Below are 15411 nucleotides of genomic sequence, written 5' to 3'. Positions count from 1 at the left end.
AAAATTTCTCCTAACATAAGTTTGTTTGCAATTTTCTGTAATATGTTTATGTAAGCATCTCCCCAAACAGATGTATTTTTACAAGTATTTTTTGTATGTTATTTCTACGAAAGCAAGATTTCTTCCTGTAACATATACTTTCGTTGGTGAACGTTTTTTTGTCTGGAGAACTGCACTGCAAAATTTGGAGAAGTGTGAATTCGAAGGATAGCTACTTTTCAGTTTGACATACTGGTTTGGGAAGTGCAATGCAGACAAAGAATTCTTCCCAATCCTTTCCTTTTATATTCTCACTCCCTTTCCTGTGATGGTGGGAAGGCTGTAGCCCACTGGGGCGCAGAAAGTCTCCGGTTCAATCTGCAATGGTATCTCCAGGCAGGGCTGGGAAAGATTCCCTGCCTAAAACCTTGCAGAGCCACTACCAGTCAGTGTACACAATACTGAGCAAGATGAACCAATGGTCTGGCTCAGTATGTTCCTGTATTCTGATGCAAGCTGTCTTGCAGAGAATCTTTTGCATCCTAAGAAACTCTGCACAGCCCCTTTTAAAACAAGAGAACACCAGGCACCACTGTGTCTCGATAGCCAGTTGAGGAAGGGCTGGAACCAGTGAGCAAGGTTCCATCCCTGGCATCTCCAGTCCCCTTCTGAATAAGTAATTTTAGGATGCAAGTGATGGGGGAAGACCCTTTTCTCCCTGAGACCCTGCTAGTCATAGTAGTGGGCTAGGTATCCGGCATAAGGCGGCTAGCTTCCTGAGTTCCCATGAAACATGTTTCAGTGTGCAACTGGGTTCATCATTAGGCAACTGGGTTCAATGGCCTCATTGAATAATTCCTCGAACACTTCTTTGGCTGACTAATTTTGACACACTGTCTAGCCACACATGCAGGATACTGGCAAACTTGACTTGAAGGCATAAGAAGACACATTCCTAAAACAGCTCAGTATGTTTAGTCAAGAGCTACTTAATTTTCAAATTACAATGTTTGGCTTTGCATGAAAAAATATTCCGGGTTCAATTCCTAGCAACTCCAGGTAGGGCTAAAAGCCTCAGTGTTGCCTAAAATCCTTCCCCAAAGGGAACATCTCCAGATGTTGCAGGACTCCTGATTCCCATTAGCCCCAGCCAACATGGCCAATGGTCAGGAATGGTGGCAGTAATAATTCAGCAGCTTCTGGAAGGCAAATCAGAATCACAGAAGAGCTGAAAGGGACCCTTAGAGTCATATAGTCCAACCCACTGCAGTGCAGGAATCACAGCTAAAGAATCCCTGATAGATGGTTATCCAACCTCTGTTTAAAACCCCCAATGAAAGAGAGTCCACCACCTTCAGAGAAGCCCATTCCACTGTTGTTCAGCTCTTACCACCAGAAAGTTATTCTTAATGTTTAGTTGGAATTTGAATCCATTGGTTCAAGGTCCTACCCTCCGAAGCAGCAAGAAACAAGCTTGAAACAGTTATCATATCACCTCTAGGTCTTCTCTTCTCCAAACGAAACAGATCAAACTTCCTCAACCGTTCCTCATAAGGCTTGGTATCCAGACTCTTTGTCATCCTGGTTTCCCTCCTCTGCACATGTTCCAGCTTGTCCATATCCTGTGTTACTCAAGTCAGGGAAAGCTAGCATAGGTGATACTGAGCTAGATGGACCAGTGGGGTCTAACTTGGCATATCAGTCAGCTTCAAATGAGGCAGGGAACTCTCCTTGGTTGGAAGTCTTTGAGACCAAGTTGGAAAAGCCTCTGTTTGGAATGCGAGGTTAGAGAGACTGGAACACAGGGATTGCCTTGCTGTTTCAGAATAAAGTCTGGAGTGCTATTTCTAGTTTGTTTGGCCTGGCTTCAAATCATGAAGGTTCCATTTAGTGATTATGGGTAGCATCCTCCTTGAAAAATATACAGATCCCTGGTGCCTGCCATTGGCAAGGCATGGGATACTCTCAGATCTATAAACTTTTGCCCTTCAGAGCTCTGCCAACTGGCTGCTTGAAAGGGATGTTTGGGACTGGATGAAGGATTGAAGGCCCTCAAGATGAAACGCAATACAATTCATCAAGCCAGGGGACAAAGCCGCTCCCTTCCATCCTGCTAGAGCCTGATGCCACACTGAGATAGTGCTGCGCAGGATTCCCGGCTCACTTGCTGCAGCAAGCTCCTTACAGGCACCCACAGGGTCAATCAGCTTGGCTCTGGACAATGCTTTTGCTGGCAAAAGTATAGCCACTGGCCATGATCACACATGCCTTAGTTACATAAAGGTTGGATCACTGTAACATGCTCTAAGTGGGGCTGCCTTTGAAGTGTTTGGAAACTTCTGCTGGTCCAAACTGCGTCAGCTGAAGTCCCAACCAGAGCCAATTTATATTTTATCACATTTTTATTGTTTATTGTATTTTGATAATGTAAGCTGTCCTGGGGAATTGTTTAAGGGTGGGGTATATAGCCATCTAAAATAAACAAAAATAATAAAAATTTGGGGAGGATGCAGCTCTACGGCTGGTGCCAGCTGATTTGGCTCCTGGACAGCATCTAAGCTGCAGTTAGCATTAAAGTCTGAAATGGGCTAGGCCCTAACCATAATGTGAAGCGCTGTCTCCTTCCACACCAACCTGTCTGACCACTCATGGGTAGTAAACATGGTGCCCTACAGAACAGATGCTGTAGGGCTTCTGGGCTTCCCGTTTAGGGCATCTGGTTGGCCACTGTGAGAACAGTGGGGAACCGGCATAGCTCAGCAGTAGCATATTTGCCTTACATGCAGAAGCTCCTGGTTCAACTCCCAATGGTATCTTCACATAGGGCTGGGAAAGGCTCCTTCTCTGAAACCCTGTAGAGATACTGCGCGTGAACTTGGACAATACTGACCTAGATAGACTAAAAGTCTGTCTTGGTATAAGGCAGCCTCCTTTGTTTCTAACAGGATACTGGCCTAGACAAGCCACTGGCCTAATCCAAGAACGCTCTTCCTATGTAGTACTCCAACTCCCATCCAGAAGACACATTAGATACCCTTGACTGGTGACCTTTGGAGCTAGAGTTGTAGCTGGTGGGAATATAGGAGAGTATGACGTCAGGGCCGTGGAACTCCCTGTCACAGGAGATCAGATTGGCTCCCTTCCTAATGAGTTTGACGTGCCAGATTAAAGCATGGTGGCGAGAAGATACCGTCACAGCTGAACTGGCTCTGAAAGGGGTGGCTGATTATTTATGCTGCTGATTATCAGCTGTTCTGATTTGTTTTTCTCTTATCTGGTATATGGCTTTTGTGTTAACTCATATATTTACATTAGCCACTATGTTACAAGCTGGGAAGGGGGGGGGATAAACTCTGGAGGAAGCAGAATAAGTCATGGACTGTTATCTCATTGACTGACAGGACCCAGCCTCCTCTTCATCACCTATGCAGAGGCCATTGCAAACATGCCTGCCTCCACCTTCTTTGCCATTATATTCTTCCTGATGTTGATCACCCTGGGACTGGACAGCACAGTGAGTAATGGAGCAGTAGAAGGAAAGGTTCTGTGTGTGTTATTGCAGACTTAGTCCACACTTAGCCAAACCAAATCTGAAGAATGGAAATATTATCTTTTTGGATAACCTCAGTTGGCGTTCGTGCTGGAATGCTGACACTTGACCAGCTAGTAAGAAAACAATGTTTTCCCCACTTCCTCTGGGGCGGAATCTAGAGCCGCTTTCCTGAACTTGGTGTCCTCAGTCAGTGAAGCCATTTTGGACTAAGTCCCATTAGCCCCAACCAACAAGTTGTGTTGCCAGGGTCTTACTTGGAGTTCTAGCTGGGTCTGGTGGGAGTTTCCCCAAACATCTGGAGAGCATCAGGCTAGGGATGACTGGTCAACACCAAGGAACTGCATCCTTCCACTTGAGAGGAGGCAGGCAAAATCAGGTCGTAGCCTCTGGGGTATGGGCAGAATGTGAACTGCCTGGTCTGGCCCTTAGCATCAGGCTGTGGGGTTATTCCATTAGCCTGAAAACAGGTTCAGTTCACCAAGCACAAACACAGAATTGTTCGGATCCCTTTGCAAGCTCTAAGAGTTCTGGGGAAGAAGACAGCTGCCTTTCCTTCATTGACTCCTCTATGCGCTTTTCCCAGTTTGCAGGCCTAGAAGGGGTGATCACTGCCGTCCTGGATGAATTCCCGCACATCTGGAGCAAGCGCCGGGAACTGTTTGTGCTGGGTTTCATTGTGACCTGCTTCTTGGGTGCCATGCCGACGCTGACCTTTGTGAGTAGCTCACCTTTCCATGGCCAGTCAAACCATTCGGTAGGGTGAAGAGTGTCTGTGCGTTTGGTGTGCAATTTGGATTCCAGACTTCCCTTTAATGCCACAGAGGATGCTGGAGTGCAGCTCTTGGACTGCAAACAATCAAACGCAATCCAAGATTGGTGCTGTTCTCTACAACCCTGCAAGTGATTTCCTTGTTAGATTTCTACCATGCCTTTCCACAGGTTCTGAATGATCAGATTTCAAATGCTTTTCCATGCAGCCTTGATCAGGGCTGTTTTAAAAACTGAATGTGTTGTTTCAAAACACTGCAAATCAGCAAGAGCTGCGTTAAGTGGCAATAATGTCTGAGACATTTGGGGGTGGGGAGTGTTGAAAAGCCCTCCCAGTGCTATATAACCCAGTTTCCCAAACGGTTTGGGGTGTCTCAAATTGCATGTTGTGGCGCTATGATGTCAACAGATTGGATGAGATGCCAAGTTGAACTAGAGATAGTGAAGACTCTGACAAGGGAGGTGTTACTACCAAGCATAGATGGATCGTTTCATGAGAAACCTGTATCACACACAGTTTTATCAGATATTGCTCCTTGATTTGGAATGCAAAACAGGAGTCCCAGTTCCTGCTGGAGGCACAATTCCCTTCCCCTTTTGGGAAAGTCTGACTCCCAAGGGGGAAAAGAATAGGAACACAAGGGTCTGCCCTCAGCTTTACTGTCAGTCATTGCCCCTTCAACGTTCTCACCAGGGAGGAAACAGAGAGGCATCAATCCCCTACTGGATTACCTACTGGATTGCTCACACATTCCACTCAGCCTTTTCTTATCTGCATGGTTGCTGTATTGTGTGAGGCAAAGGAAGGGAAGTTGGAGAAACTGGGTCATTTACACTGTTCAGGATTAGTCAGGTTGCACAAGTACTGAAGAGAGCATCAGATTAAAGTACATTACAGGCTTCTGCTGCCTCTCCAATGAGCTAATGAGCTCTGTACAAGCAGGTTTTGCCTTCTGGGAACTAGAAGCGATCCTGTTGTTTCCCATGATCTTTCTTTCTCTTGCTCTAGGGTGGTGCGTATGTCGTAAAGCTGCTTGAAGAATATGCCACGGGCCCAGCTGTGATAGCCGTGGTGTTCCTGGAATCCATTGCAGTGGCTTGGTTTTACGGTGAGGATAGCTGCATGCCGGTGCACTTGCTGATGAGACTCCTGTGCTCATGCAAATGTGTATTTGAGAGAACATCCATCAGAGTTACACTTAATCACTTTTGAATGAGCGTAAGAACATAAAAAGAGCCAGCTGGATCAGGCCAAAGGCTCTTCTAGTCATGACTCCTGTTTTCACCATGGCCATCCAGATGCCCTCAATGAGGACCTGAGCACAACAGCAAAGCTTTACCCTCCCGTGGTTTCCAGCAACTGTTATTTGCTGCCCACAACCGTGGAGACAGAGCACAGCCATCGTGGCTAGTAGCTATGGTTAGCCTTATAGTGACTGGAGTATAATGCTTTGAATGTAAGGCAGGGTTTAGAAAGGGAAGACACATACATTTCACTGCTTTACTCCTCAAAAGGCAGCCAGTGGGGCATCTGGGCCTTGCTAGATCCATACACCAGGCCCACTGTGGTTGCCTCCAGGCTGTCAGGATTTAGGTTTGTGTAATTCACAGAATTTAAAGGTAAGGTAAAGGTACCCCTGCCCATACGGGCCAGTCTTGACAGACTCTGGGGTTGTGCGCCCATCTCACTTAAAGAGGCCAGGGGCCAGCGCTGTCCGGAGACACTTCCGGGTCACGTGACCAGCGTGACATCGCTGCTCTGGCCAGAGCCAGAGCCGCACACGGAAACGCTGTTTACCTTCCCGCTGGTAAGCGGTCCCTATTTATCTACTTGCACCTGGAGGTGCTTTCGAACTGCTAGGTTGGCAGGCGCTGGGACCGAGCAGCGGGAGCGCACCCCGCCGCAGGGATTCGAACCGCCGACCTTTCGATCGGCAAGTCCTAGGCGCTGAGGCTTTTACCCACAGCGCCACCTGCGTCCCCTCACAGAATTTAGGTTTGTGTAATTCACAGAATTGTGGAATCACAGAACTGATTCTATTCCATTATAGAATTGTAGAGCTGGAAGGAATCTTGAGGGTCCTCTTGTCCAACCCCCAGCAAGGCAGGAATCTCAACTCAAGCATCCATGACAGATGGCCATCCTACCTTTCCTTAAAAACCTCCAAGGAAGGAAGGCCCTGAACCTCCTGAGGGAGTCTGTTCCACTGCGGAACAGCTCTTACTGTCAGAAAGTTCTTCCTGATTTTAGCCGGAATCTTCTTTCTTCTAACTTAAAGCCATTGGTCTGAATCCTAGCCTCTGGAGCAGGAAAAAACAAGCTTGCTCCATCTTCCATGTGACAGATATTTGAAGTGCTATATATGCCTTCCTCTCCACAACAGGAGGAGAAATGACATCACACAGCGCCTCTCTACCTATTGTATTTCTATGGTCTGAGTATTTGCCTATTAGCAATACAGCTCTGGGGACGTAGCCCCTTCTCATGCTAACTAGCAAGAATATGCATTTGTTAGGTTTGGCTGCTAATCTCTCACACTTATGACCATGTACATATGAGTGATGAACCACAGCTTACGTTAGTGTGGATGCACATGAGCTCTGACGTTTCACAGAACTCTTAGGACTAATGGCAGCAGGGTGCTGTGTAGCTTGACAGCCTGCATACTACTGCGTGAAAATCTAAGCTGGCGCAATCAAAGCAATCACACTTTACTTTTTTATTCTGCTGAACCTAGTTCAAAGGAACACGTGAGTAACATGGGCCTCACTCTATGCTATTTTTGCAGGTGTCAGCCAGTTCTGCAGTGACGTGAAAGAGATGCTTGGATTCAGCCCTGGGTGGTTCTGGAGAATCTCCTGGGTAGCCATCAGCCCAATTTTCCTCCTGGTGAGTCCGTCTGTCCAGCCCAACATGTAATAAGAAGTTTCTCCACAGTGTGTTTGCATCATAAAAGTAAAATATTAAACACACACGGAGACCCCTCTCCTGCACAACAGCCTCTATGAACATAGCCTTACACTGAGTCACACCACTGGGCCATCTAGCTCAGTACTGCCTACACGGACTGGCAGTGGCCTTCCAGGGTTTAAGACAGAGGAAATTCCCAGCCCTACCTGGAGATGCTACTGGGGATTGAACCTGGAACCTTTTGCATGCAAAGCAGATGCTCTACCACAGACTTTATGGCACTTCTCTCTGACCCTACCACTAACTTGGCAAAGTAACTGCCTCTGGCACAGGTTTGCTATATGATATCTGTTCCTTCACTTCTTTGGGCAGAGCCTGCTCAAGACATGTTGCTACTTAAAGCAGCAAATGGCACCTATGCCCCTCCACTGCCCACTTCCAAGTCAAGGTGCATGGTACCCAAAGCCAGGCAAGTTATTTTGGCACCTGAAGCATTACTATCTACAAGTGCCTTTTCCTGTCCTTGGGAGTAAAAATACAGTGGTGCCCCGCAAGACGAATGCCTCGCAAGACAGAAAACTCGCTAGACGAAAGAGTTTTCCGTTTTGGAGGCGCTTCGCAAAACGAATTTCCTATAGGATTGCTTCGCAAGACGAAAATGTCTTGCGAGTTCCTGCGGGTTTTTTTCCTTCCCCCCCTTTTGCTAAGCCGCTAAGCCGCTTATCCGCTAAGCCGCTAAAAGCCGCTTAAACCCGCTAAACCGCTAATAGCGCTAATCCACTAATCCGTCAATGGGCTTGCTTCGCAAGACGAAAAAACTGCTAGACGAAGAGACTCGCAGAACGGATTCTTTTCGTCTTGCGAGGCACCACTGTACCACAGTATAGCTCGTAGGATAGCTCAGTCGATTGAGCAATAGACTCTTAATCTCAGGGTCATCAGTTTGTGCCCCATATTGCGTAAAAATATTCCCACACCGCAGGGGGTTGGACTAGATGATCATTGTGGTCCCTTCTAACTCTACAGCTCAATAATTCTATGATTCAATTTATTGCCTGTTCATAGCTCAAAATTAGCTGCCCAAGGCATCCACCTCCTTCTATCTAATGGTGGGGCTGGCCCTACGGGACCGCCTCTCCTGGTATGCCCCACGGAGTACCTTAAGGTCCATATATAGCAACACCGTAGAGGTCCTGGGCCCTAAGGAAGTTAGATTAGCCTCAACCAGAGACAGGGTCTTCTCAACACTGGCTCCAGCCTGGTGGAACGCTCTGTCTCATGAGACCAGGGCCCTGCGGGACCTGATTTCTTTCCACAGGGCCTGTAAGACAGAGTTGTTCCACCTGGCCTTTAGCTTAGAATGAGTTTGATTCCCTACCCCTCTTTCTTTTTCCTTTCTCCTCCTATGAAGAGGCTGCATCCTAATGTTTTAATGTTGTATCTTAATCTTTTAAATTGTATTTTAATCAACTTGCTTTTATTATTGGTTGTTAGCCACCCTGAGCCCGGTCTTGGCTGGGGAGGGTGGGGTACAAATTATTATTATTATGCGTAGTAGTTGTGTCCTGTTCCCTATTGTTCTCTGCACTATTGCTCTTTCGGGTCATTACACTAGTTTCAGGAAATTACATTAAAGCACTAATTGTGCAATTGTTTTAAGTAGGTTTTTTTTTTTAAGAGAGAGAAGTAATTTCTCTGAACAAATGCATTTTTAAAAATCTAATACAAAGTGGGAATGAGGGTGAGTTGGAGGAGCATAAAAATTAACTCACACCTTCAGAAGACATCTAGATAAACTTCAACAAAAGTAGATGGCATCCTTTGCAAAAAATTAAGATTAAAATTAAAGGGCGTAAATAGGAGCCCCTGCCCCTGCTTTGGTAGAGCTATTTCTGGCACTATTAAATGAAGGCTTAATCCCATTCCTAAATTAACTCTGCCAGCCTTTTCAGTGAAGTCAGCACTCAGCATCTGGCAAGAAACGAGAGGTTTAGCGGCAAAAATTGATGGCAAAAGGTGGCTAACAAATCTTGTGTTGTTGTAAGCCACTTCAGATGGGCATTATCCAGAAAAGAGGCATATAAATATTTCAAAATAAAATAATGCAGGGAGGCCAGCCTGATCTATACCTATTCTCATAACCCTTGAAAAAACGCTCATTCTCCCCACTGCTTCTTTGACATATATCTCTGTTTGCAATATACTTTTTTATACATACAATCCCCAAACATTGCATATAAGCAAACAGAATGCTGGGAACAGTGGGTAAAAATGATCACATTTACATGCCTCTTGCGTCTTCCAGTGGGGCTTGTGCCCCTGCAGCCAGATTCAGCAGCCCTAATCAGAATCACAGTAGAATTGGAAGGGCCTCCAAGGGTCATCTAGTTCAACCCCCTACAATGCAGGAATCTCAACATGTAGTCCCCCATCCAATCTGAAACCATACCAGACCCTGCTTAGCTTTACAACTGTGCTAGCAGTTTTATTGCTGAGACCCATGGGTGACTTCTCAATGGAACTCCCAATCTGCTATCTCATGGTAGAGATGCCTCCCTCTCCCAGAGCCCCATTTCCTGTGAGTTAAATGTTTGGCTTTTCTCCAGTTTATCATTTGCAGCTTCATGTCGAGTCCTCCAGAACTCCGCCTCTTCGACTATACTTATCCTTACTGGACTGTGGTGTTGGGCTACTGTATTGGGACCTCGTCCTTCATTTGCATTCCCACCTACATGGTCTATCGGTTGGCAACCACACCAGGGACACTTAAAGAGGTAGGTGACCATAAGAAGAGCCTGACTTCTGGATCGGACCAATGGTGCATCTAGTCCAGTATCCACTCCTCCATAGCTAAGGCTAAGTCCTTGGGGTGAATCCTCTATATCAGAGCTTTCCAAACTTTTCATGTTGGGGACACACTTTTCAGACATGTATCAATTCACGACACAGTACAGTGGTACCTCGGGTTACAGACGTTTCAGGTTACAGAATCCGCTAACCCAGAAATAGTACCTCGGGTTAAGAACTTTGCTTCAGCATGAGAACAGAAATCGTGCTCCGGCGGCGCGGCAGCAGGAGGCCCCATTAGCTAAAGTGGTGCTTCAGGTTAAGAACAGTCTCAGGTTAAGTCTCCGAAACGAATTAAGTACTTAACCCGAGGTACCACTGTAATTCATTTTTACTAGCAAACCCAGGAGGAGCACATGGAACATTTGTGCTACACACTGCAGCCAGCACACTAATATGTCGCGACACACAGTTTGGAAAGCTCTGCTCTAGATCCAACTCTGTATCTCAGTCTTCACCAACCTGCTGCCCCCCAGATGTTGTTGTTCCTATGAGACCCAGCCAAGATGGCTGGTGGTCAGGGATGATGGGAACTTCAGTCCAACAACAGGTGGAGGGTACCAAGTCAATGAAGGCTGCTCTACCACTTCCTCATTTTTTCTTTAAAAAAACTTATAAGCGATGTAGACTGTCCATGCTTGATTATAAACTGAAAGCGGGTGGGGTTTCCTCCAATGGAAACTTATAGGACTGCACTGAGCAATGTGCCCCTGCCTGTGGATTGAGTGGAAGGAGTAACTCTTCTCAGCACAGCCGGCATTGAATAAACATTCATGGCAAGCTCAGTGCTTCGTCTGGGCATTTTCCAACGTCATCTTTTAGTTCTTGCCCTGCCTGGTGGGATATTCTAGCATCTCCTGTTATGACTCTGAACACCTATCATATGGCAAACACAGAAATTGTATCCTATGCGAGTCATACTCAAGAACAGACTGCTTGAAATTAATGGGAATGACTAACCTTGGTCCATTATTTTCAATGTGTCAACTCTGAGAAGAAAACTTAGTTGTGGGTAAAACAGCCAAAACAGCCTAGAAAAATTTTGGTTGGTCTTGGATACATGGGCCAATATAGAAAAAGTCTGGCTCACGACATCAGTCATCTGGAGCCATTTGCTCTGTAAATTCCTGTTCTTGTGCCCTTAGTGGTGGCTGGTGCCCTCTGGGACTGGAAGGCAGGGAGCCAGAGCCAATGGCAGGCAGAGGCAACTAACTCTTATTTTGTCCCCCCTCCTCCCTACTGAGTTCTACAAGGGGCAACACTGAGACTGAGGAGGATGAGGAAGCTGTCTGGCAGCTCCATCCCCTGGACTGGTTTTAAGAAGGCTGGCTGAGAACAGACCGAGGTTGGTGGGGCAGTGCCCTATTTCCCCAAGTGGAGCAGCCTCCGCCGGTAGCACCCTTTGCTCCTTGGATATGCTCTTGTCTCACCTGAAACCAGTTTCCTGCTATCTCCCTAATATTCTGTTTTTTTTCTCCTTCCTCCACAGCGTATTCTAAAAAGCATTACTCCAGAAACAGCCACAGAAATTCCCTTTGGTGACATCTGTATGAATGCTGCCTAAACAGCTGTTAGTGGGAGGTGTGTGGGGGGAGGGGGCTTCACTAGCTCCTTGACTCTCTTGTTGCTTTGAAGCTCCTTCCCAAAGAACTGAATTTCCACTGAGAAGTGTGTTTGTGACAAGAGGCAGAAGTGTGGTGACAAAAGATTAAGGCCGCCGATTGTCTGAAACTAAAGACTGGCTGCACTCCTTAGCATCAGGCTCTCTTCTGAGTTTCGATTCACTGCACTGGTTTTTTTGTTTTGGAAACATGAGGATGCGCTCGAGTGTGAATGAGTATCCGTTACTCCATCCATGGTGGGTGGGGCAAGGGGCCATCTGAATGCATGCATGGTTTACTCAAGCCTCTTGTCAGGACAACTGTCGCGATTTAGGATTATATTTAGAACTCATCTGTCTGTGCCAACACACCTGTTATCACTCTCAATGTGATCCTCTGTAATAGAACCTGTTGTATATGCTTCTAGGGACCTCACTGTTTTCAACCTAGCTGAAGAAATATGGGAACTCACCCAGCCCAAGCCAATGCATTTTACAAAATTAATATGCAGACAAAGTTTCATGGTTTGGATGGGGCCTCTGCTCAACACCTGGAAGAGAGACATTACTGAACCCCCCTGTGCAAGTGTTGAGCTTGTATAGAACTGCGGGTCTTCTGGAGTTCTGCTAGACTTGCTGCAGAAGGAAGGAAGGAAAGTGTATCTAACTGTAAAGATTTTTTTTGGGGGGGGACCCTAGTTATCTCCAAAAAAATAACATTTCTCAGAAGAGAAAGACCCTTTTATCTGATAAGCTATCTATATGCAGGGATTATGTGCTTTAGATAAATGGAAGAGCATTCAGACATGAAACCTACACCGAAGTGGTACAGACCTGCAACAACTGCACCACATGACCCTGATAATTCTGTACCTGGTCCTAAGAAGGGGCTCAATCTCAGCTGAGGTGGTGAAGCCATCCAGTGCTGGCTGTGGGGTGGAGTGGTCTGCTCACTGCCACCTGCTGCAAGACATTTCAGAAGACTGTTAAATCGTCACCTTGCCACACTACATTGGTGTTCAAATGTATGCTGGGGTTCACCACCTGCATTGCTCCCCCAGCTGTTCACCCACCCACCACTCCAGGTGCAAGTGTACAGGAATGCATTTTTGCCACCATACAGGTGTATCTTTTTACCTATAGCGCTATGTGCTTGTTATAGCAGTCTAATGCATTCAGGGAGCAAATATTCCCATAGCCTAGTGTAGCCACACATAGAGGACTACTTCTTAAGAAGTGTCCTAACTGGGGTTTTTTTGTTTTTAATGGAGTGGGCACAGAGCTGTTCATTATATGCAACCACTCTATAGGAGCTGTGCTCCACTGCAGCTCTGCATCAGGAGACATGGAAGGCAGTGACAAGTGAGGCTCTCACTTTTGAAAGCCTCTTTTATGAGCGCTGAACTCCAAACTTAGAAAGCTGGCGGAGGCACTAAACTTGTATGTTTACTGCTGTTGCAAAAACAACAGGTGTAACTAGCTGGAAGACTGAGCTACACTAAACACACACAGTGCTGAGATTACAATTTATTAGGCCTTTTGACAGATGCTGCTGTTCTGAACACACCTACCCACAGAGTCATTAATTGTTCCAAAGAAAACAGTATTAAGTCAATTTCTGGTACATGGAAGTAACCCACCAAGTGTTTCTGCTGCACAGGCCACATTACAACAAGTGGGACCTGCGCAAGAGGTTGGCTTGGGCGCTTAGTTAGGCAACTGTGTGAATTGGGACCATGTTTACCTTTTTGTATGGAGAAATTAAAACTGGAGTTTTATTTTACAAAACTAAAGCATTCCTCACTTAACTTGTATATAAATGCACCTGTATTAATTTATGCTGCTGCTGCTTTGGTTATATTGAATGTCCCAAGCTGGATTGTATGTCATCAGTATGTGCCTTGCGATGTAAACTGTTACTGTAATAAATTTAATATCATAATAAAATGACTGTTGTATCCCCCCTCTGTCTGGTGGGAAGCAATTTATTAAAATTAAAATATTTCTGGCAGGAAAACATCTTCATCAAAATGAGTGAGTTGATGTAAATCAGGAATAGGGAACTTGTGGCCCTTCATGTGTTGTTGGACTACAATCACTATCATCTCTATCCTTTGTCCTTGCTGGCATGGGCTGATGGGAATCGAGTCCAACAGGATCTATAGGGTCACATATTGCCCATCCCTGCGTTACTAGGTTCTAGTATTATGAAAGGGGGAGGAAAACTTCTATCCACTTTCTCCACACCACACATAATTTTATACACCTCTGTCACCATCACCCTTTACTCATGTTTTTTCTTAATTAAAAAACCCCAAATGTTGTAACCTTTCCTCCTAGTGGAGTTGCATAGCCTTTTCTGTGGTTCGCCTGTATTGTGGAATTCTCTCCCAAGAGAGGTTTGGCTGGCTCCCTTCTTTTTTCTGCCAGCAGGCTAAGACCTTCCTATTTAGACAGACCTTTGAAAGCTTGGTGCAGATGATGTTGATAACTGGTCTATCAGGACAACTGATATTTTAAAGCTGGTTCTAAATGTGCGTTATTGTATTTCAACTATTGTTTTCAACCAGTTTGTTTTTATTACTTTGTGTTTTAAAACATTGCTTTTTAAATGCTGTAAGCCGCCTTGAATCCCAACTTGGAAGAAACACACACATGAAATCACCATCATCTACCCTTTCATAAGCTATAAAAAAGTGGCTCACAACATATAAAATACAGAAAGATCAGTCTATAAATTATGCTGGAAGGCAGGAAAACACAACTGCATTGGACCTTATTTTAGCAAACTCGCTACATTTGTAAGATACCGTAGTTTGCCTCTTTTAAAGTTTATTGAAAAAATGCACCAAGTAAAAACCCTAGAGGTAGAAAAAGCTCATTAGTGCCTAAGAGATATCAGGCACAAATAAGATCTGGTGTTTTCCGAAATCTAAACAGAAAGACAATCCTGTGACGTTATCAGTGACACAGTCCTTGTTGTTTCCCTCCTTAAAAACTCAGAAGAGGGGAAGAGGGGGAGAGAGAAAATACGCTCACAAAGCACTAGGAAAGCACATCTCTATTTCTGGAGTTGGCAAAGACACCATCACTATGGTCTCCGTAACAACAGCAAGATACAAACTTCCTTCCCGGTGGCTTCCCAGGACACAGGATAAAAAACACATGATGCTTCAAAACAAAGGGCTTGCAAGAAATTAAGACTTAATTCAGCAAGGTAAACAACAGCACACAATACCCCAAAAGCCCTCAAACCTGCACTGTAGAGCCGTAGCAACTGAGGGAGTTAATAATCCCAAAAACTGATTTCTCAATCGTAAGCAGTGTAGTAAAAGTAACAATAGTGATCTGAATTTTTCTTCTTCTTTTTTTAACTTCAAACTTCCAAAATAATTTGGTGCTGATGCATCACTGTTAGAAGAGGAGGTTACCGGGAGGTGAGGTAAGAAGGACGAGTGCTTCCAAGGGTTTTGTTGAAAATATATTATGAAAACATTCCCTCTGCCAAAGTTCTCACTTTGCCAAGCTAAAGGTAGGAGTGTCTTTTATGACAGCTTTATAAAACCTTGGCGTCTTATAACACACAGGGCCTGATCCAGAGAGCCTTCACACACAACAGCCTGTGTGTGAGGAACTTCCCCTGCCAAGCATGTGATTGGCACTGCTGACTCTCTCTCTCCCTTACGTATATGTCACTTTATCATGCTTGAAGGGTGCGACTAAGACAAACACAAAACAGTGTCAAGGGCAGCG

At 45.4% G+C, this 15411-nt stretch overlaps 1 protein-coding gene across 6 annotated transcripts in view; it reads left to right on the top strand.

Moving 5' to 3' along the window:
- The window catches only part of SLC6A4 (solute carrier family 6 member 4), a 36777-nt gene extending 23156 nt beyond the window's left edge, over positions 1 to 13621 (top strand). For all 6 annotated transcript variants that reach the window (XM_079955600.1, XM_079955603.1, XM_079955604.1 and 3 more), the window contains 6 exons: positions 3381 to 3493; positions 4116 to 4247; positions 5310 to 5409; positions 7090 to 7190; positions 9818 to 9985; positions 11548 to 13621. In XM_079955600.1, the coding sequence (XP_079811726.1) occupies positions 3381 to 3493; positions 4116 to 4247; positions 5310 to 5409; positions 7090 to 7190; positions 9818 to 9985; positions 11548 to 11622 (689 nt within the window). In that variant the 3' untranslated portion in view covers positions 11623 to 13621. The remainder of the gene's footprint in view (positions 1 to 3380; positions 3494 to 4115; positions 4248 to 5309; positions 5410 to 7089; positions 7191 to 9817; positions 9986 to 11547) is intronic.
- The last annotated feature ends 1790 nt before the right edge of the window (positions 13622 to 15411 follow it).

Source organism: Podarcis cretensis (assembly GCF_951804945.1).
Source record: "Podarcis cretensis genome assembly, chromosome: 15".
In the NCBI taxonomy this organism is placed as follows: domain Eukaryota; kingdom Metazoa; phylum Chordata; class Lepidosauria; order Squamata; family Lacertidae; genus Podarcis; species Podarcis cretensis.
The sequence above is the reverse complement of the archived record's forward strand: the minus strand, read 5'-3'. Positions and strand labels throughout refer to the sequence as shown.